The 22302-nt window shown below is 61.6% G+C and overlaps 1 protein-coding gene across 1 annotated transcript; it reads left to right on the top strand.

Annotated features, from left to right (window-relative positions):
• Nucleotides 1-435: 435 nt before the first annotated feature.
• On the top strand, nucleotides 436-20547 carry TNFRSF25 (TNF receptor superfamily member 25). Its single transcript, XM_073317105.1, has 10 exons — nucleotides 436-465; nucleotides 8444-8675; nucleotides 9052-9183; nucleotides 9400-9552; nucleotides 11527-11605; nucleotides 13184-13242; nucleotides 13827-13913; nucleotides 14075-14112; nucleotides 17256-17421; nucleotides 17629-20547. Exons 1-10 carry the CDS (start codon nucleotides 436-438, stop codon nucleotides 17913-17915), a joined length of 1263 nt encoding a protein of 420 aa, XP_073173206.1. The 3' UTR covers nucleotides 17916-20547.
• Nucleotides 20548-22302: the final 1755 nt, after the last annotated feature.

The following is a 22302-nucleotide window of genomic DNA, read 5'->3' as shown; positions in this document are numbered from 1 at the left end:
AGAGGCGGGTTGCAGGAGAGCCCCAGGCCGGCCCCGCTGGGAGAAGGCTCTGGGCCTGGGACTCACCGGCTATGGGACATGTGGGAGGGGGCAGGCTCCCGGCAGGGAGGGGCAGGAGCACCAGCCCCTGCAGCTGTGCTGCCCCTCCCCCTGCCCATCTGCTTCCATGCCAGCTAGGCCCCTCCCCGCATTCGCACCGCCCTCGGTAGCTGTCGTGGTTTCACACCCCCCGGACTCATTTCCAGAAATGGATTTCCTCCCACAAGGGCTTGGTGTAAAAGCCTCAGCTGAGCGGGTGTGAGCTCACTCGTCGCCAGGGGGGTTACTGAGAGCATGGATTAGCTGCTGCCTCGCTCTGCCGCTGGGTTGTGACCAGCTCCCGCGAGTAACCCCCGTACCCCGCCCCGGCATGAGCTGGCTTTCTAGGGCTCGAGGATGGAGAGCTGGGCCCTGAAGGCAGCTGGGGTAAGTCCTGCTCACTCTGGGATGTTCCTCACTTGCTCTAGAGTGAAGCAGGAAGCGCCCAGGGCTGGTGCAGCCTTGCTCTGGGAAGCTAGGGGGAAGTAGGAGAGGCCAGGAGATCTGGCTGGGGATGAGGGCCAGATCTCAGCATCGGTTAGTTTGGTTCCTACAGGCCAAAATCTGGTTTCTCGGTCTGAGCTGCTGCTTGGTATCTCAGGCATGAGGGACCCAGTCAGTGGACTGCTGATGCCCCCATGAGATCTTGGGAAGTTTACAGGAAGGCAGCTGAATTCACTGATGCAGGCATTGCTTTAGAGCCCCAGGGGCTTTCCAGGAAAGGGAAGACAGGGAGGAGAGAAAATGAAAGTGTGGGGGAGCCGCCCCAAGTTAACAATAATCATAAATTCATTCATCCCGAGGGCTCTGGAGCTCTTTACAAACTAGGTATGCCAGGATCACTTCCCCAACCCTAAAATGCAGCCGCCTCTGGGCTGCACACTGAGCCAGCCAGCAGAGAGCAAAGCTTGCTGTATTGTGTGTCAGGCTGAACAAACTCTTGGCGGCAGGGGCCGGGTCTCCACCCCATATGTGTGCACAGCACCCAGCCCATCCTGCCCTGGCTGCTGAGTGCCATCATGGTTCACATGAGCAATAAGGAGACCGTAGGCGCTATTGAGGACACGGGATGGGGTGTTTCGTGGGCAGCCCAGCTGCTGGTGTCAGAGTCCAGGGGCTGAGGCCTGAGTCCTGCGCTTACAGACGAAGAAAGGGGGCTGTGCTGGGGGGCCTGGCGGAGTCCTGCATCCTGCTGCAGCGAGGACTTGTGCTCTAACTGGCTTGGCAGGAAGTTGGGGTTTAGTGCCTTACATTACTTCACACCCTGGCCAGCGGGCTGTGTGCAGGGCTGCCGTCAAGTGTCCTGCTCAAAGGTCACTTTTTAGACCAAGCTACGGCGGGGTGGGACCGGGGTCAGCTGGTGCAGGGGGCTGCACTCAGCCGGGCTCGGGTGCCGGCGTGCTCCCTGTGCCAGCCGAGCCATGTACCTGTGAAGCCTGGGGGCCGCCCTGGGCTCACTTGCATGGGGCTGGGGAGGGAAGCAGCCGGCTCTGCCCCACTGGCTGCCTGCTTGTAGGAGCAGCCTAGGAACGTGGCTGGGGCCTGCTCACTTCCCAGGGTGCTTCTGTCCAGCCTCTGCTTGGGCGATAGGGCCTGGGGCTACCAGCTGCGTTTCCTGGCCTGGAGCCCCTCCCTGCTTTGCGCACTGGGCCCACAGCCGCTCGCGCTGGGGGGACAGAAAGGCTGTGACTTCAGCCCCTGCTACCAGCCTGGAAGGGCTGTTCTCGGGGCAGGACGCTCCAGGCCCCTTCCACGGGTGCCGCTCCCCACCTCCGCCCAGCCCTGCTCCAGCCCGGTTGCTTTCCTGCCGCCCTGCTGGGCCTGCTTAGGCGAAAGTGCTTTTCTTTAAAAGGGCAGCACCTGCCCAGCTCCCCTCTCCGCAGCTCTCTGCCCCAAGGGAACGGGGAGAAGAGCAGGAGCCCGGCTCTGCACCTGGCTCTGACAGACAGTGGCTGACTGGGCCCCAGCGTGGCTCATTCATGGGCACATGCTGGCACCCTGTGGGGCAACGAGCTGGCTGGCGTTGCCAGGACAAGGCCAGCTGCAGCTGGCCGAAAAGGCTCCACCAGGCGCCAGCTCAGCAGGGAGGCTGAGGAGACAGGTTCCCCGTCCCCTCAGCACTCGGCTGGGAGGGGCGTGGGGGCCTTGGGCTGCTACTGCCTGCAGTGGGGTGAGAGCTCAGGCCGGGGCTCTCCGCTGGAAATTCACTTGAGCAGCATCTTGGGGTGACGGAGTGGGGAGTGCGAGGGGGTGACGGGGCTGAGGGGTGGAACTGTGCAGCCACGGGGGGACTGCAAGGCCACAGGGGGCGCGGGTGTGAGCCTGCGGAAGCGAGGGAGCGTGGCCATGGCGTGTGGCGCGAGGCTCCTTTCAGGGCAGCCCAGCGTGTGAGATGGGTGCAGCTGGCTGGGGGAGCGGGCCCTGCCCTGTCCCTCACCGAGCGGGCACATGGCCCGTTCCCCAGCGGGGAAACACGAAGGCAGGCAGTGGGAGCCGCAGCAGCCGCCCGGGGGAAGATCGCACCTCGACTCAGCAAGGCACCACTGACTCAGCGAGGGGGGCGGGAGGAGGGGCCCAGGCCTCCTCCCGAGCCTGCCAGCGCCAGGCCACGATCTGATCATGGAGCTATGCAAATGGGTGAGTTCATGGGCAGGTTCCAGCACAGCTGTGACAGATTTAAGAGAAAATGATGCAGCCCTTTAATCGGGGCTATCTTCACCCGGAACTCCGCCCACGGGCCAGAATCTCCAGGAATCCACACCCACGTGGCGGGGCTGGCAGGGCCCTGCAGCCCCTTTGTGGAGTGTTCGAGGGCCTTTCTGGGGATAAGGGCATCCCCTGCCCTGGCACGGGGGTTGGGGGGCCAGGCTCTGGAGAGCTGTGCGTGGGAGAGCAAGGGGGCTTGACGCTGGCCCGCCTGGTGCCACGGGAGCTTGGTGCGTGGGCGGGGAGAGCCGTGGGCCAGCGGGGCCTGTGCTCAGCCACCATCTCCAGGTGCTGGGCGGGCAGCCAGCAGGGTCTGCGTTACATCCTGGGCACCAGACCCGGGGCTGGACAGCCCAGGGGCGCCAGGGCCAGGACCAGACCCAGCTGTCATGTCTGTGGCATCCCGCCCAGAGTGACAACACACCATGTACCAGGCTCTGTGGTGGCTGGGGGGCGGGCGTGTGGCCTTCGCCTGGGGCAGGCTCCCTCCTACCCGGGGTCAGGGGCTGTGGCCGGTGGGCTGGGCATGCATCTGAGGAGGAAGGGAGTCAGGGCCAGAGCCCATCAGCTGGCCCCACGGCCGGTGCTGGAGTGTGGGCTGGCTGCCCCGCCGGAGCCACTCAGGGAGCTGGTGGGCCACGCCATGGAGCTGGCTTGTATGGCTGTGTTGTGGTCTGCAGTGCCTGGAGCCCCCTCCTTTCTGCCCCCCCCGGTCAGGGCCCCACTGCGCCAGGCTCTGCCTGCGCAACACAAAGCCTCTACCTCGAGGCGCTCGCACTGAGGGCTTGGTGACCGTCAGCTCTTGGGGGGTGGGGGTGGGGGGGCACTTGTGCGCTCATGTGTGTGTGTGGGTGCGTGTGTGTGCGTGCAGCCCGCAGCACAACAGGCCCTGAGCCGCAGGGCGGCCCCGGGCACTAAACCCTGAGCGGTACCAGGGCGCGAGACCCACCAGCGCCCTGGTGCCCCGCAGAGGGGTCAGCCCAGCCCGCAGCTGGGCCCAGTGGCCTTGGCCCTGGCATGCTGCTCCCCTCCCTGCGGGGCTGTCAGGGTGTGGCGCTCCCCGGCGGCTCCGGAGGTGGTGTGCAGCCCTGACCTACTTGGGCGGCACGTACTTGGTGCGATACCATCAGAGGCGAGGGGGAGCTGGGCCCGGCTTCCTCTAAGGGAGGAAATCACCTCAGCACCACGGCAGAGATTAAATAGGAGACTGACATTAACCCTCTGCTGCCCTGCCCGCCCCAGCGTGGCCCCCTCCCACGGCCATGGTCTCCGCCTAACCCAGCAGAGCAGCTCTGGGGCAGGGGCTGGGTACGGTGGGGCAGGGAAAGGCGAGGCAAGGAGCCCCGAGTGCCCCAGCCCATGGGCACAGCGAGTGACATAATCATGTCCCATGGGAGGCCCTGGGCTCTCCCTGCTGCCCAGCCCTGAAGGCCAGCGGCCAGGCCGACGGGGCGACGCCTCCTTGCCCTGGGGCCAGTGGAAGTGGCCGTGTGTTGGGGGCTGGCCCGCCCAACGCTATCCCACAATGCCAGGCACACGCGCAGGCTGGTGCTGTCATTCCCGCTGAGTGTCCCATGCCCCCTTTCCCCAAAGCAGCCCCCACACCTCCCCCGCCCAGGGGGGAGCCGGGAAATCACTGGCAGCACGAGACCGCCCCCCCAGGTGCCCCTGCAGCCCCGGGGTGCCTCTAGCTCCAGCCACAGTGAGCCGAACAGCTGGGAGCAGCCCCAATGGCTCAGGGAGGTGGAGCCGCCTCAGCGAGGAGATGGGGCCGTGGGGTGGGGGCAGTCAATGCCAGTAGAACAGGGCCCTGGGGAGAGGCAAAGCCTGTCCCTGGTGAGGCACTTAGTGCTGTTGGGGCAGGACCTGGCCATGATGCTACCCGCAGCTCTCCAGCCCTGTAGGGAGGGCAGCAACACACACATCCCTGCCCTGTTCCAGGGGAATAAGGGGGGCCAAGGCGGGGCTTTGCTTGTGGCTGCGTGGCACACACTGGGCATATGTGAGAGCAGTCTAGGAGCCCCAGAAGCTGCCCATGGTGCCCCAGGGGCAGGGGCCTGGGCACCATCTCTGCATGGCACCACATTGCTGGTGAAAGAACATAAGAACGGCCTGACTGGGTGAGACCAAAGGTCCATCTAGCCCAGTATCCTGTCTTCTGACAGTGGCCCATGCCAGGTGTCCCAGAGGGAATGAACAGACCAGGTGATCACCAAGTGATCCATCCCGTCGCCCATTCCCAGCTTCCGGCAAACAGAGGCTGGGGTCACCATCCCCGCCCGTGCTGGCTAATAGCCGTTGATGGGCCTGTCCTCCCGGAGCGTATCGAGTTCTCGTTTTAAAGCAGAGCCATGGGGCCTGGTTCGCACTCGCTGAGGCTGTGTCTCAGGACTGCCCCGCGCAGCGTGGCCTGGCCACAGACTCAGGTAGGGCGCGGCGCTGGCCGGTTGCCCTGATCTGGGTAGAGCAGGGTGGCCAGGAAGTAAAGGAGCAGCCAGAGATGCCCAGCTCAGACTGGCTAGGTTCAAGCTGCTGAGGTAGAATATCAGGGTTGGAAGGGACCTCAGGAGGTCATCTAGTCCAACCCCCTGCTCAAACCAGGACCAATCCCCAACTAAATCATCCCAGCCAGGACTTTGTCAAGCCTGACCTTAAAAACCTCAAAAGAAGGAGATTCTACCACCTCCCTAGGGAACACATTCCAGTGTTTCACCACCCTCCTAGTGAAAAAGTTTTTCCTAATATCCAACCTAAACCTCCCCCACTGCAACTTGAGCCCATTAGTCCTTGTCCTGTCATCTGCTACCCCTGAGAACAGTCTCGATCCATCCTCTTTGGAACCCCCTTTTAGGTAGTTGAAAGCAGGTATCAAATCCCCCCTCACTCTTCTCTTCCGCAGACTAAACAATCCCAGTTCCCTCAGCCTCTCCTGGTATGTCATGTGTTCCAGTCCCCTAATCATTTTTGTTGCCCTCCGCTGGACTCTTTCCAATTTTTCCACATCCTTCTTGTAATGTGGGGCCCAAAACTGGACACAGTACTCCAGATGAGGCCTCACCAATGTCGAGTAGAGGGGAACGATCACGTCTCTCGATCTGCTGGCAAAGCCCCTACGTATACATCCCAAAATGCCATTGGCCTTCATTGGTGCTGGCAATGCCCTGAGCTGGGGCTGCAGGGCCCTGCCTTGTGCCTGCCTGACGGGGCCCACAACCTGCTCTCTGCTGGGCTTGCCCTACACCAGGTCTCCTCCCGGGGATGGGCCAGGCCCTGGGCCTGCGCTGGGGGATCCCTGGGCTCTCGCAGTGGCTTTGTGGCTCTGTGGCAACAGGGGGGCTGGACCCCGGGGGCTGACGAGCTGGGTGGTGTCCCTGTGCGTGGGAGGGGATCCCTGAGCAGGGTTGCCAGCGCCCCCGGTCATCGCTTGGGCCTGCAGGCGCTGCAGGGGGCTGTCTCCACACCAGGCCACGGGAGCGTCCCACCCCGGGCTCCAGTAAGCTGCCACGCCAGGGAGCTGGCTGCTGCCAGACCACATACAGTCCTTCTTGGGATGGGACCCGTGAGACCGGCCCCACTGCCGCCTGGCTCCCAGCAGAAAGGAGGCTGCTCGTGGCCTGGCCTGGCCGCTGCCAGCCCAGTCCTGCCTGTGCCCAACCCTGCCCCGCTGCTCCATATCACACCCCTATGGAGATGGGTCTGGTCCCACCCCGGTACTGAGTTTGGCTCTGTCGGGCGGCATGCGGGGAGTGCTGGAGGCCCAGAAGGGCGGTCGCATCCTGCCTGCACAGCATCCTTCTTGGAGCCGCGGCAGTGGGGGGCGGGGCCCTGCCGACAGCCTCAGCACGCTAGCTGGGCTGGGAGCCCCACTTCCGCTCTGCTGAGCAGCCTGCTGCCACGAGCACCGTGCCCGCCGACTCCTAGGAAAGTGGTTAGCTCAGAGCCACTTACAGGAACAACTGCCCCAGGATGCTTATGCAACACTTTTCGGTGCCCTTTCAGTGTTAACCACACGGCCCATTTCTCCTCCTTTACCAGAATCTGTACCTATGGCAGGAGCCTGGCCTGAGGTCGCCCCTGCTTCCGGCCAGGCACCTCCGCACCCAGTGTTCCCTGCAGTGGCTCGGTGAGCCAGAGGCTGCTCTGCGCAAATGCCACACGCCAAGTGGCTGACACAGGCAGGGGAAAATACCCAGCAGGGGCTGGCAGGGGGCATTCCCAGGGGGAGGGGGCTGAGTGCTCTGGTGGGTTAGTCATGCAGAGCGCTCCACAGCCGCCCTGCCAGGAAGGGCTCTGTGCAGTGCTCCTCGCTGGCAGCTTGGCTCATGCAGGTGCTGGCCCCAGCAGTGTTGCCAACTTGGGTGATTTTAGCACGAACCTCATGCTATTTGGTGTGTTCTTAAAGCTCCAGCTCCTGGAGTCAAGTGACTGCTGAGCAGCTCGCCTTTCAGTAACAAACCCAGCAAGTGTCCTGCCCTGCTGGGTGTGGGGCAGCGCCTGGAAACAAGCCCCAACTGCAGTCCACAGCTGCAGTGGCTGGGACTTGACGTAGGGATGTTTCAGTCAAACTCAGGCCCTAAATCCAGCTGGGCTCACGTATCACCCATGGCCCCAGCCCGGCTTTCTCTCCTGACCCCCTGAGTGGTCCCCAGTGGGGTACTTGGCACCCCTGCTACGCCACAGGACAGCTAGCCCTGCCCTTACATCAGCTGGGCACCTGCAGCGGGATCAGGCTCTGCGTTTGACAGCACGCAGGCTGACAGGCAGGGCAAGCCTGGGGGTGGGAGCAAGGGTGGCTGGGTGGGCTAAGCACCATGCTAGCCCCAGGCCCGGGTGCAGGGTTTTCCTGCCGCATCTCCCAGTGAGGTTCAGGACCATGGTTGTTCCAGGACACAGGCCCCTTGCAGCTGCAATGCACTGACTCCCTCTAGCGGAGGAGCTGGGGCACCCTCACCTAAGCCAAGTGGGTTTGGTTGCAAGGGCTGATCACTTACTACTGGAACAGTAGCACCAGCTGCGATCAGCCCCCAGGCCCCCTCCCCATTATAGCAGGCCATGCACTGACCCTCAGTGAGAGACAGTTCCTGCCCTATAGAGCCGAGGCAGACAAAGGGTGGGAGGGGAAACTGAGGCACAGGGTGCAGCCGGTTCCACGGAGACTTGCCCAAGGTGACCCAGCAGGTGTGGAAGGGCCAAGAATAGCACCTAGGCCCCCTCAGTCCCAGGCCCCAGCCCTCCCCACTGGCCTGGGAGAGTCGAGAGTGCATCTGACTCCTGCACTGCCGTGGGGGATGCTCCAAGGTTCCTTCTGGTTACACCTCCCCCAGGCTCCCATGCGACAGGGTCCCCCGGAGGGCAGCGATCACAGCACCTGCTGCTCTGGACTCCGCTGGAGCCTGGGTGGGACGAGGCAGTGGGCTCTGGTCAGCCTGTCCCACCCTCGGCGCCCCAGCGCTCGGTGCAGGGCTGGGCACGAGCTACAAGTGTCAAACCAGGGCCAGCTAATGAAGCGTTAGCTGAAGGCTCCTCTTGCCAGCTGAGGCCTGGCTGCTGCTGCTGACCTGTGGCCGCCCCTCGGTTTGAGCTCTGGGCTCCCAGAGGGCGCGGGGCTGGCGGGTGCAGCAGCTCCAGTCCCTGGCAACGTTCCCCTCTCTGTTCCTAGGGCTTTCTGGCTGCACTGCTGCTGACGGGCAGTGGGTTCCCGTTGTTGGGCACCCCGAAGCCACGGGCGGCCGGGGCTGCCAGCGAGCCCAGGAGGGCGAGGAGCCCGGCTGACTCTGCCGTGGGGCTGCACCATCACCAGCGGCACAAGAGACACGTGGCTAGAAACAACTGTGCGGCTGACCAGCTCTGGTACTCGACAGACAAGCTCTGCTGCCAGAAGTGCCCGGCAGGTGAGGCTCGGCACACCCCCAGCCCAGCACCAAGGCTGTGCCCGGCTCAGCGCTCTGCAAACAGGAGCGAGTCCGGCCCCGTGCGCCGGGGAACTGGGCCAGTGGTTTGCTGAGGTTACAGAGGCGCCACGGGCAGCGCCCGGACCTGACTCAGGGCTCCCTGCTCTAGTCACGGCACGAGGACCCCCCTCCAGGAAGGAATGGGGGGGCAGGGGCAGGGCATTGCTCCAAATCACGGGGCGCGCAGAGGCTGCTGCTGGCCTGGAGGAGCCGACCCAGTCAGCCAGCCCGAGCCCCTGGGTATCCCGGGCCACCCCCGACCTGCACAGCACCTGCGACTAACCCGCATGCTCACCCCGGCTGGTGTTGTTTGCAGGAACGTTTATGAGGTCTCCCTGCACGAGCCGTGGCTATGACACGGCCTGCGAGAGCTGCCCGCACGGCACCTACCTCTCCTTCCAGAACCTGGAGCGGAAATGTCGAAAGTGCTCCGAGTGCCACGCGCAAGGTAAGGCGCTGGGCAGGCCCCTCGCTGGGACGGGAACCCAGCCGCCCTAGCACTGAGCTGCCAGCCTCTCGGCCAGCCCTTCCCCACCCCACTGGCCGGGGCCCTCGAGGGGCAGGAGAGAGCCTGGGGAACGTGGGCCACACTCTGAGAAGGAAGCAGCCCCCTTCCCCTCCCCTCCGCACAGAGGCCCGCTCAGGAAGCCTGTCCTGTGTTCAGCTTCCCAGGTCGTGCTGAAGAACTGCACTGAGACCAGCGACATCGAGTGCGGCTGTGGGGCCGGCCACTTCCGGCAGTGCACGGACCCTACCTGCAGAGACTTCACCTGCCAGGAATGCCGCAGGTGCAAGGGCAGGGTCACCCTTCAGAACTGTGAGTGCCCAGAGCACTGCCTGCTGCCTTTGGATCCTGGCACTGGCCCCTGCTGCTGTCCCTGCCCCACTGCCCCCCACGCAGCTCCCCGCCTGCCCCCTGCGCTGCCCCACTGCCCCCCGCGCAGCTCCCCGCCTGCCCCCTGCGCTGCCCCACTGCCCCCCGCGCAGCTCCCCGCCTGCCCCCTGCGCTGCCCCACTGCCCCCCGCGCAGCTCCCCGCCTGCCCCCTGCGCTGCCCCACTGCCCCCCGCGCAGCTCCCCGCCTGCCCCCTGCGCTGCCCCACTGCCCCCCGCGCAGCTCCCCGCCTGCCCTCTGCGCTGCCCCACTGCCCCCCGCGCAGCTCCCCGCCTGCCCTGCTGCCCCCTGCGCTGCCCCACTGCCCCCCGAGCAGCTCCCCGCCTGCCCCCTGCGCTGCCCCACTGCCCCCCGCGCAGCTCCCCGCCTGCCCCCTGCGCTGCCCCACTGCCCCCCGCGCAGCTCCCCGCCTGCCCTCTGCGCTGCCCCACTGCCCCCCGCGCAGCTCCCCGCCTGCCCTGCTGCCCCCTGCACTGCCCCACTGCCCCCCGAGCAGCTCCCCGCCTGCCCCCTGCGCTGCCCCACTGCCCCCCGCGCAGCTCCCCGCCTGCCCCCTGCGCTGCCCCACTGCCCCCCGAGCAGCTCCCCGCCTGCTCCCTGCGCTGCCCCACTGCCCCCCGAGCAGCTCCCCGCCTGCCCCCTGCGCTGCCCCACTGCCCCCCGAGCAGCTCCCCGCCTGCCCCCCGCGCTGCCCCCCGCCTGCCCCCTGCGCTGCCCCACTGCCCCCCGCGCAGCTCCCCGCCTGCCCCCTGCGCTGCCCCACTGCCCTCCGCGCAGCTCCCCGCCTGCCCCGCTGCCCCCTGCGCTGCCCCACTGCCCCCCGCGCAGCTCCCCGCCTGCCCTCTGCGCTGCCCCACTGCCCCCCGCGCAGCTCCCCGCCTGCCCCCTGCGCTGCCCCACTGCCCCCCGAGCAGCTCCCCGCCTGCCCCCTGCGCTGCCCCACTGCCCCCCGAGCAGCTCCCCGCCTGCCCCCTGCGCTGCCCCACTGCCCCCCGCGCAGCTCCACGCCTGCCCCCTGCGCTGCCCCACTGCCCCCCGCGCAGCTCCCCGCCTGCCCCCTGCGCTGCCCCACTGCCCCCCGAGCAGCTCCCCGCCTGCCCCCTGCGCTGCCCCACTGCCCCCCGCGCAGCTCCCCGCCTGCTCCCTGCGCTGCCCCACTGCCCCCCGAGCAGCTCCCCGCCTGCCCCCTGCGCTGCCCCACTGCCCCCCGAGCAGCTCCCCGCCTGCCCCCTGCGCTGCCCCACTGCCCCCCGAGCAGCTCCCCGCCTGCCCCCCTGCGCTGCCCCACTGCCCCTCGCGCAGCTCCCCGCCTGCTCCCTGCGCTGCCCCACTGCCCCCCGAGCAGCTCCCCGCCTGCCCCCTGTGCTGCCCCACTGCCCCCCGAGCAGCTCCCCGCCTGCCCCCTGTGCTGCCCCACTGCCCCCCGAGCAGCTCCCCGCCTGCCCTGCTGCCCCCTGCACTGCCCCTGCTGCCCCACTGCCCCTCAAGCTGCTACACCCGCCCTGCCCTCCCCGCCTCGCTGCGTTGTGCCTGCCCCCCCCCAGCCTCGCTGCGTTGTGCCCCCCCCCAGGCTTGCTGTGGCCTCAGGCCATGGCCCAGCTGGCTGAGGGAGTGCTGCTCAGTGGTGGGCTGCCATCTCCGACGCCCGCTCGGCCTACAGCCCACGCGAAGGGCGAGGGAACAGCTTTGCCTAGGCGAGCACCTGGTGGTGTGAGCTCAGCGCCCGGTGTCTGAGCCGACGCTGACCCAGCCCCTCCAGCCCAGGAGCATGTGCCGAACGCCAGCTGCTGAGCCCCTGCCGACCTGCAGCCTGCCAGCGAGGACAGGCCTGCCTCCCTTACCCCCAGGCCACACCCCTCCTCGCTGGCAGGCGCTAGCTATGTGCAATGTCTTTCAGGTTCAGAGGAGGATGCCCAGTGTGGGGACTGCCAGCCTGGCTTCTACCTGGAGGGCAGCGAGTGCCGAGCATGTGCCACGTAACTACCCTGGGCTTTCTTGGTTTGCTTCCCCCTACAGCTCTCCCATTAGACACCATCCTAGGGGATTCACCCGGCAGATCTCAGCACACTGGCTGCAGATGCCAGTCCAGCTGTTAATGAGGCGAGCTCTGTGCCCCTGGTGGTCTCCATGCCTCCCGCTGGGCAGGGGCCCTCCAGCAGGCTGGGACAATAGTTATGAGCCCCAGAACTTCACAGTGATGGTTTGTCAGCAAACTCAGGCTGGGAAGTGCCTTATCTGCGATGCTCACCTGCCACAGTTCAGTCATCCCATCCAAGAGCAGAAGCACTCTCAGGTGACTGGCTGACCACTCACACTGTCACTAGCAAATACCAGTCCCTGGGGTTTGCAAAACCCCCTGGTGTGAAACGGACGTGACCCATCCAGCAGAGCCTGTGTGTGCAAGACATGGAGCCATGTGCAGACACCAGGGTGATGGACTGGAGAACAGAGACCAGGGCTACACTCCAGATAACATGGGGATTGTCTACATGTCGCATTGTTCCTGATTAACTCCTGTCATGGAGTCCCTGGGCGATGCTCGGGAACTGCTCCCTACGAAGCCAGGCAGGACTCTGGGGAAGTCTCCTTTCTGGGAGCAGCCTGTCTGCAGGGCACACAGCTCACACAGCTTCCCCCTTCCTGGGTCTGACCTCGGAGCATTCAGCATCCTCTGCCCCTCCATGCGCTTCCCACAGTGAGTCCGCCCAGGCAGGCTCCTGAGGAAGCCAGAGGGTCCTGCCCCCCAACTTCGCAGTCAGACGGGACTCTCAGCCAGCCAGTAAAACAGAGGTTTATTAGATGACAGGAACATGGTCTAACACAGAGCTTGTAGGTGCAGAGAACAGGACCCCTCAGCTGGGTCCATTTTGCGGGGCAGTGAGCCAGACAACCACATCTGCAATTCACTCCATGTCCCAGCCAGCTCCAAACTGACTCCCCCTCCAGCCCCTCCTCTCCTGGGCTTTGTCCCTTTCCCCGGGCCAGGAGGTCACCTGATTCCTTTGTTCTCCAACCCTTTAGCTCTCACCTTGCAGGGGGGAAGGGCCCAGGCCATCCGTTGCCAGGAAACAGGGTGTCGGCCATTCTCTGTGTCCAGACCCCTGCACACACCTGCCCTCTAGGGCTCTGCAATGATCATACACCCTTACTCCACCCCCTAGATACTTAAGAACTGCCTAGGGGAAACTGAGGCACCCCCACACTATTCAGAGGAAACATTAAGAACAGTCCTGCTTCGTCACAACTCCTTGGTCTGGAATCGGAGTGGCCACACATGGAGCTGGTCAGGCACAGCTAGTACACTTGCCATTCACCCCCTGCCTTAATCTGCATTGACTGTCATGTGTAGACAAGCCCCTAGTCGAACCAAACACCAGGGGGCGTGGGAAGGCATCTCCAAAGCCGCCCATGGAACGTGGCAGGCCTGGCGGTGGGACACTGGCCCTGACCGAGCCGCACCAGAGCTAGTGCCAAGATGCTCGCTCTCCCGGCGCTCTGGGAAAGGACAGGTTAGACGCCCACTTTCTGTTTCTCTTCACCATTCTCCTCTGCAGCCAGAGCCCCGAGAAGTGCGGAGAAGCGTGCGGCAGGCCATGTGGTGGCAGCAGCCAAGGTAGGTGGGAGGGTGGCTCATGGGGAGGCGCTGGCATGGCATGGCATGGCAGGAACGGGGGGTGTCAGGACAGGGGCGGGCGCTGGGCCAGGATGTGCTCAAGGGGCTGCGGGCTCTGCCTGGCCTACAGGGGCGAACGCAGGTCTACTCGGGGGGGGGCTTGGGGCGGGTACTGCAGGGATTCAGCGCTCAGGGGAGGCCCTGCCTCCTCGCACCATTGCCTAGCCAGGAGCAGTGGTATCGAGCCCCCGGAACCCACATGCTCGTCACCGGCCCCCAGCTAACCTCGCTGCGGCTCCATCCCGTCCCCTCCTGCGGCTCGCTGGGGCAGGGCCTGGTCTGAGTAAGTGTCCTGTGATTCCTGAGCCAGGCAGCCCCTTGTGCTGGTGTCCAGGGCGGTGTGTGCCGGGAGCTGCGGCCAGGCTGAACTCTGGCACTGCTGGGCAAGACCCCAAAGCAGCTGCACCGGCCGGAGCGACCCCAGCCTTGCCTAGGCTGTCCCTGGCGCCAGGGCTTCAAGGGGGAGGTGAGCAGAGCATGCTGCAGGCAACTGAGCTGGGACCTCCCCTGCGTCTTTGTTTCAGGCTTCGGGCTGGAGTACGTCCTGCTGGGCCTCATGGGGCCCCTCTTCCTGGGAGCACTCGTCATCTACCGCAAGAGGAAGATTCTCAGTAAGGATTCCCCAGCATCTGGTAACCCACCCCCGCGATGTCCTAGTGATTAGCCTTCCCCTCGCGTTCGACTCGGAGTCTTGCACAGCAGAGCCCCTGGCCTGGGCTAAGGGAGGCCCTGTGCTCAGAGTTGACTAATGGCTCCGTCTCTCTCCTCGCAGGTGAGGCCGCAGCAGTTAAAGACTCGAGGCTGCAACAGGTGAGAGCCCAGGCCGGGCACACAATAAATCTGCAACTAGGGTTTTTGATTTCAAAAGGGCTGACTTTCAAAAATTAAGGAAATTAGTTAGGGAAGTGGATTGGACTGAAGAATTTATGGGTTTAAAGGTAGAGGAGGCCTGGGATTATTTTAAATTAAAGCTGCAGAAGCTATCGGAAGCCTGCATCCCAAGAAAGGGGAAAAAATTCATAGGCAGGAGTTGTAGACCAAGCTGGATGAGCAAGCATCTTAGAGAGGTAATTAAGAAAAAGCAGAAAGCATATAGGGAGTGGAAGAAGGGAGGGATCAGTAAGGAAAGCTACCTTATTGAGGTCAGAATATGTAGGGATAAAGTGAGACAGGCTAAAAGTCAAGTAGAGTTGGACCTTGCAAAGGGAATTAAAACCAATAGTAAAAGGTTCTATAGTCATATAAATAGGAAGAAAACAAAGAAAGAAGAAGTGGGACCGCTAAAAACTGAGGATGGAGTGGAGGTCAAGGATAATCTAGGCATGGCCCAATATCTAAACAAATACTTTGCCTCAGTCTTTAATAAGACTAAAGAGGATCTTAGGGATAATGGTAGCATGATAAATGGGAATGAGGATATGGAGGTAGACATCACCATATCTGAGGTAGAAGCGAAACTCAAACAGCTTAATGGGGCTAAATCGGGGGGCCCAGATAATCTCCATCCAAGAATATTAAAAGAATTGGCACAAGAAATTGCAAGCCCATTAGCAAGAATTTTTAATGAATCTGTAAATTCAGGGGTTGTACCATATGATTGGAGAATTGCTAACATAGTTCCTATTTTTAAGAAAGGGAAAAAAAGTGATCCAAGTAATTATAGGCCTGTTAGTTTGACATCTGTAGTATGCAAGGTCTTGGAAAAAATTTTGAAGGAGAAGGTAGTTAAGGACATTGAAGTCAATGGTAAATGGGACAAAATACAACATGGTTTTACAAAAGGTAGATCGTGCCAAACCAACCTGATTTCCTTCTTTGAGAGAGTAACAGATTTTTTAGATAAAGGAAACGCAGTGGATCTAATTTATTTAGATTTTAGTAAGGCGTTTGATACTGTGCCACATGGGGAATTATTAGTTAAATTGGATAAGATGGGCATCAATAGGAAAATTGAAAGGTGGATAGGGAATTGGTTAAAGGGGAGACTACAACGGGTCCTACTGAAAGGTGAACTGTCAAGTTGGAGGGAGGTTACCAGTGGAGTTCCTCAAGGATCAGTTTTGGGACCAATCTTATTTAATCTTTTTATTACTGACCTGGGCACAAAAAGTGGGAGTGTGCTAATAAAGTTTGCAGATGATACAAAGCTGGGAGGTATTGCTAATTTAGAGAAGGACAGGGATACCCTACAGGAGGATCTGGATGACCTTGTAAACTGGAGTAATAGGAATAGGATGAAATTTAATAGTGAGAAGTGTAAGGTCATGCATTTAGGGATTAATAACAAGAATTTTAGTTATAAGCTAGGGACGCATCAACTAGAAGTAACGGAGGAGGAAAAGGACCTTGGAGTATTGGTTGATCATAGGTTGACTATGAGCTGCCAATGTGATATGGCTGTGAAAAAAGCTAATGTCGTCTTGGGATGCATCAGGAGAGGTATTTCCAGTAGGGATAAGGAGGTTTTAGTACCGTTATATAAGGCACTGGTGAGACCTCACCTGGAATACTGTGTGCAGTTCTGGTCTCCCATGTTTAAGAAGGATGAATTCAAACTGGAACAGGTACAGAGAAGGGCTACTAGGATGATCCGAGGAATGGAAAACTTGTCTTATGAAAGGAGACTCAGGGAGCTTGGCTTGTTTAGCCTAACTAAAAGAAGGTTGAGGGGAGATATGATTGCTCTCTATAAATATATCAGAGGGATAAATACCAGAGAGGGAGAGGAATTATTTAAACTCAGTACCAATGTGGACACAAGAACAAATGGATATAAACTGGCCACTAGGAAATTTAGATTAGAAATTAGACGAAGGTTTCTAACCATCAGAGGAGTGAAGTTTTGGAATAGCCTTCCGAGGGAAGTAGTGGGGGCAAAAGATCTATCTTGCTTTAAGATTAAACTCGATAAGTTTATGGAGGAGATGGTATGATGGGATAACATGGTTTTGGTAATTAAATATTCATGGTAAATAGGCCCAATGGCCTGTGATGGGTTTTTAGATGGGGTAAGATCCAAGTTACCCGGGAAAGAATTTTCTGTAGTATCTGGCTGATGAATCTTGCCCATATGCTCAGGGTTTAGCTGATCGCCATATTTGGGGTCGGGAAGGAATTTTCCTCCAGGGCAGATTGGAAGGCCCTGGAGGTTTTTCGCCTTCCTCTGTAGCATGGGGCATGGGTCACTTGCTGGAGGATTCTCTGCTCCTTGAGGTCTTCAAACTACAATTTGAGGACTTCAATAGCACAGATATAGGTGTGAGGTCTTTTTTAGGAGTGGTGGGTGAAGTTCTGTGGCCTGCATTGTGCAGGAGGTCAGACTAGATGATCATAATGGTCCCTTCTGACCTAAATATCTATGAATCTATGAATCTATGAATCTGGCCTGGGCCTAAATGCATTGAGCATGCTGACTGCGACCCTTTGTCTGCGCCATCGGCGGGGCCCATGCGGGGTCTGGCTGCCCATGGCATGCGACAGTGCTCGCCCAGCCCCCCCCACGCTGCTTGGGATGGTCGTGGCTGCTGGCCCTGCTTGTGCTGCGACCTGGAGGCTGGGGGCATTTGCAGCCATTTATGGCTAGTTTGGATCCAGGTGAAGGGCCGTAGTTCTCCCCTGCAGGCTGGTCATTGGCACGAGGAGATGCGTTCGATGGGTCTCAGCTAGTTCCCAGTGAGCAGGTGCCCACCCCCGCTCAAGGCCCCCTCACTGGCAGCCTCAGCAGAGGGGCTGGGGACTGAATGGACGAGGCACTTTCTCCCTCTTATTTCAGAGCAACTTAACCTGGCCCAGGGTGTCTGCCCAGCCAGGAAGCCCCCACCCCCTGCCCCGGCCTGGTAGGGAGCTGCCCCTTCGGCAGACTTCTCCCCTGCCCTGCCGCACCCGGCTGCTGGCTCCCCGCCTGCCAAGAGATCAAGGCTTCCCTCGCAAACAGTGGCTTCTTTCTGTTCCAGGTCTCAGCGTGTCCGTCTGGCACCGCAGAAAAGCCCCTGGAGTCGCAGGGTTTGCTCCACCTTCAGATCACGGAGCCATCGCAAATGAACGGCAACGCCTGTCCAGTCAGGCCCCTCGGCAGCCAGGACACCTGGGAGTCGCCCACCAAGCCCCAGGACACAGCAAGTAAGCCACGCACTGCAGAAAGGCGCCTTGTGCCACGGCACATACAGCCACCCAGCGGCTTGCCACCATCCAAGCCCCCCACCCGGGGCACCGGGGCTGGCACAGGCATGCCATACAGCTCATCGCTGGCTCCCCTTCAGCCCCTCCTTCTCTGCAGGGCTGCTGTGCCCCGGGCTCTGGCTGACGCTCTGTTCCGCTGTCCCGCAGGGCCCCTCCCTGGCGTTCTCCCGCAGGGCAGCAAGCTGTACGACATCATCAACACAGTGCCCGTGCGGCGCTGGAAGGAGTTCATGCGGGTGCTGGAGCTGCACGACGGCGAGATCGAGGTGGTGGAGCTGGAGTTCACCCACGTCCGGGACCAGCAGTACGAGATGCTGAAGAGGTGGTACCAGCAGAAGAACGCCACGCTGGAGTCCATCTTCTCGGCCCTGGAGCGCATGGAGCTGGCCGGCTGCGCTGAGGAGCTGAGGCAGCGGCTGCAGAGGTGCCCGTGAGCCTGCCCAGCAGCGAGTGGCTGAGGCTGCTAGCCAGGGCTGGCTTCCCCGGCTCCCCTCCATGGGTTCTGACTTGGGACGGGAAGGAGAAGGCCTCTCCCAGGCCAGTGAAGCCAGCCCTGCTGTCGCTGTGGGCAGGGCCTGCTGTGGCCTGGCGCTTGGAGGAGCAGGTCTGGCTGCTGCTCTACATCCAGGAAGCTGCGTCCCTGGCCCCGAGTGCGGGAGGGCAGGTCTCTCAACGCCCGCAGCAGTGTTGTGCCCGGGGCCAGCACAGGCCCCTCTGCACAATGGCGGCACTGGGACGAGAGGGGACACACAGCGGGCAGCACCACTCCCTCCCCTTGTAAGGAAAGCCTGCAAGTGCCACCCGGCTTCACATCTCTGCCCGCGAGGAGCCGGGTGTGCGGATGGCAGCAGAGCTGTGCCGGGGGTCACCCTGCGAAGGACAGCGGGGGGAGCAATGCACCCCTGGAGCCACAGACTTGGTGGTGGCAGCCGACCAAGGCAGGCAGAGGGTCGGTCTCAGCATCATTGCCTCTGTGCTGCTGAGTCACGCTTCCCTCGCCCGGCCCTCAGCCTCAGCCGGGCTCCATTTCCAAACGGGCCTCTCCAGAACCCCCGCCCCACAGGACGCAGGCCCTGGAGAGCCCTCTGCACCCTCCCTGGCCGTGCCCAGTGGCAGGACGCAACAGGCCCTCTCCTGGAACCCCAGCTTTCCCTCTGAAGTGGGAATCGGGGGCTTGATGGAAAGCCCCTCCCGCATCCTGCTAGGTTTGCAAATCAAACCCTGCTCACCAGCCCCAGGAACAGGGCATGGAGCGTTCCCGCACTGGTTTGCATTAAGCAGCCATAGCTAGGCTGAGCACCACGGAGCAGCCCAGTGCGGGGGCTGCAGGAGAAGCCCAGGAGGGCTGGAGCACCTGCTGACAGCTTAGTGCTAACTCTCCCAGCCGTGGCTGGTCGTTTGGGCAGCTTCCTAGATCCCATTGGCTAAGGAAGGGAGCGTGTCTCCTGGCTAGTCAGGGCACCAGGCAGTCCCCTGGGCCCTGCTGCTGAGTCAGGGCATGACCTTGGGCCAGTCAGCTCACCGCTCTGGCCCTATTTCCCTGTGTGGGATGCTGCTAACCTGCGTCAGGCAGCGGAGCTCACTGAGCCCCGGGGGCAGGAGATGCTGCCAGCAACAGGCTGGTCCTAGTGTCAATGCCCAGGGTTCTCTGGAGGAGGGGCTCAGGACCAAGCCAGATCAGAGTTGAGCTGAGGGGCCTCATCCTGTGCTCAGTGCTGACCCGACAACACGAGCACCTGATGAAGCAGAGGGATGACTCCTCTCGTGCTCCCTATGGGCTCAGCATCCCCTGGGGCTCCCCACTGCCCATACCCGGGTCCCTCGCCTGCCCCCAGCCTGCTTAGCGACTCTAAGCCACCCCAGGGAGATGGCAGCTGTTCTAGGGGCCTCACTCCAGGGCTTGCCGTCTCTGCTGAAAAAGGCACTTTGTGTGCGTGCCTGTGTGGCCAAACTCAGGAAGAAAAATGCTCGCCAAAAATGCTGCCTCCCCCGGAAAGAACACACCTCTGCACAGAGCCTTAAAGGGACAGGCAGCTGGGTGGCACGGCCCAGGAGACCTGCCTTGTTGGCAATCTGCAAAATTCCCCCATCACGTGGGAGCCTTTAAAAGCAGCTGGGCTGGATTACTGCCACCTGGGGCCTCTGCTCGGCCCAGGTGGGGGCAGGTTTTCCAATCCCCCAGTGGCCAGCTCAGCTGTGAGTGCGTTAGTCCAGCAGCCCCCGGGGGAGGGCTGGGGCGGGGGGATTGGAGCACTGTACCAGTAAGTATTGTTACTTATCTTCTGTAGACATTTTATGTCAATTATTTGTATTGCTGGCTCTGTCCTGCAGTAGCAGGGGCAGACTCGTTCTGTTCTTGTGCTGCAACAGGTCGGTGCCTCTTCCGAGCTGGGGGCTCTCCCCACTCGCTGAGGAGAGGTGGTGGTTTTGTACCTTATTTATACCCCATGTTGCCTTGAGGAAACCGATCAGAATTGGTTACATGTCACACCCACTGCTGCTGCTTCATAACTGAAAAGGGGTCTCAGCCCTCTTGCTGGGGAGAGGGGTGGGGAAGCCCTGCCTGGGTCTCTGCTAAGGAGAGGGTGCCTAACGATGGGTGTTTGTGGTGGGGCAGGTCATGCTGAGCCCCAGGGGAGCTGGAGATGCTCAGTGTCACTGAGGTCAGACCTTAGGTGCCCTAGCTCCTAGTGCTAGGGGCTTCAGTGAGCCGTGTCTCCGTGTACAGAGAAGGAGCAGTCAGCACCTTCCTGAGCAAGTCTCTCTGCTCCAGCTGGGCCTGGGAGCACAGGCTGCCTTGCGGCAGGCTGGGGCTGCGTGTTAAAGTGGGCTCTGGAATGCTGCAGGGAACAGCAGAGCTGGGGGACAGGGACCGGGCTCTTCCCCTGTGTCTGTAACTGACAATAAATCCGTGTGGTGTTGCCCAGCCTCAGGTGTGGCTTTTCCTCTGGGAGGGGCTGGAGGCCGGGAAATCCCCTGTCCCTGAGCTTGGGGAGAACCAGCTGCTCCCAATCCCTTATTTCTGGACAGTCCCAAATACCTCATGGACCAAGGAACCAAGCAGATGCTGGGGAGCTCTTGAAATGCAATCCAGAGGGCTGGGCTGATGTCAATGCATGTGGTTAATTTTGTTAGTGCTTAGCTAATGATAATATTTGCTAACTAATTACTGTTAAATGAACTAGACTCCCCTCTGGGCTGCCTTAATGAATTTAGCAAGCTGGCTCAGGGCAATTCAAACCCACTTACTCGGGTTGCCTAGGTCCTGCTCTCCTCCCCTCGCTTGGCTTTTTCTATCTGAAGTTTGGGTAGCTAACTAGAGAGAGGCAGGAATGCAAAGGGCCCAGCTGCCCTGCCACAGGAGGACAGGGAAAGGATGCTGCCTTCTGGAAGGAGTCCGTGGCAGGGGCAGATGCAATTGGAACCAAAAGGTCGGGTACCCCCGCGGGAGCTGACTCGAGGTTGTGTCTGTAGCAGGGCAAAGTCCTGGCCCTTGTCGCCTCTCCCAGAGTCCATATTTAGATAATATCAATTTTCCAGCTGGTGGAATCGGCCTTTGCTCATGAGCTGTCTTTGGCCTCAGCAGGTCTGTTGCTCTGAAGAGGCATTGTCCGGTCAGTTGGGGCAGGTTGGCGCTGGGAATCTGTACCCAGTGCTGCACGTTCATAGTCAAAGAAAATCCACGTCAACAAGAGAGAAAATCAAGGAACTGGCAGAAGCTGTCAGGGGGTGTCCTGTGCCCAAGCAGTTCCCTGGAGAAGGGGCAGGCCTGCCCCAGCTGGGCTGTGCTGGCAGGGTCCTGCCCCTGGTCACTTGTTCCTGCCCTTGCCATGGAATGAATATTGGGGGCTAATTTAAGTCTTGGATGTGACCGAATTGAAAGCAGAGCTGACCCCCCCCCCCCGCCCTAACTCCTGGGTAGGGGCAGCTCAGTGCTCTCTGCGTTGCTGGTCCGTGCTTTCCCCGGGTGGAGTAAGGGTGGGCAATCCCAGAAGCTGGGGCCCTGGGCACCCACCTCTGGGCCTGGAAGTGACCCGCTGGAACCTGCCCAGGCCCGGGACTGGAGGGGGAAGGGTATCAGTGGATGTCTGGTGCCTTCTTCCTGAAAACAAACAGATGCCCATGCGGCAGGGGCCGCAACAGGCTGTGACTCACTGGGCAGGTTGCTCAGCCAGCCCCGCACCAGGCATGGAAAGTCCCAGCAGCTTTACAGGGCTGGCACCCATGCTCAGGCTGGCTGCAGGGTTATCAGCTAGTGCGGGCTTCCCACCCTGCCCAGGATCCCAGACTAAGCACAAACCCACTGACAGGAGCCCAGGGCTTGGAAGGCAGGGCCCGGACCCACAGCGAGTGTTGGGGGCGGGGGTGAAGTTTGGTGGGCATGGGCCTGGAAAGCCAGGGGAGGAGGGAAGGGAGGGTTGGGCAGGGACCAGAACCCAGTGCGGGAAGGGGAGGGTTGCGGGGGCAGAGCCCAGGGGAGGGGGAGGGTTGGGCAGGGGTCAGTGGGGAGGGGAGGGTTGGTCAGGGGCCAGCAGAGTGGTTGGCGGGGGCTGGAGGAGAGCTGGGCCCAGCCAGTAAGCCTTGGAGTGAGGTGGGAGAAGCAATGTCCTGGCCATGCTCTGAGACTGCATTGGGCAGCACCCAGGCAGGCCCAGCATGGATGCAGGGGAGCCCCCAGGGATTCACAACAGGCCTCCCCCTTCCCTGCGGGGGGAAAGGCTGCCCCAGGCACAGGGCCAGGGTGGCGGTGAGGGCACACACCCAGCACTGCCCCTCCTCCCGCAGGCTGGCGCTCTGGCACTGGGACCAAGGGAGAGGGGC

The sequence above is a fragment of the Lepidochelys kempii genome, chromosome 18 (assembly GCF_965140285.1).
Source record: "Lepidochelys kempii isolate rLepKem1 chromosome 18, rLepKem1.hap1, whole genome shotgun sequence".
NCBI lineage: Eukaryota > Metazoa > Chordata > Testudines > Cheloniidae > Lepidochelys > Lepidochelys kempii.
Note: the sequence above shows the minus strand (reverse complement) of the source record. Positions and strands in the feature narration are given on the sequence as shown.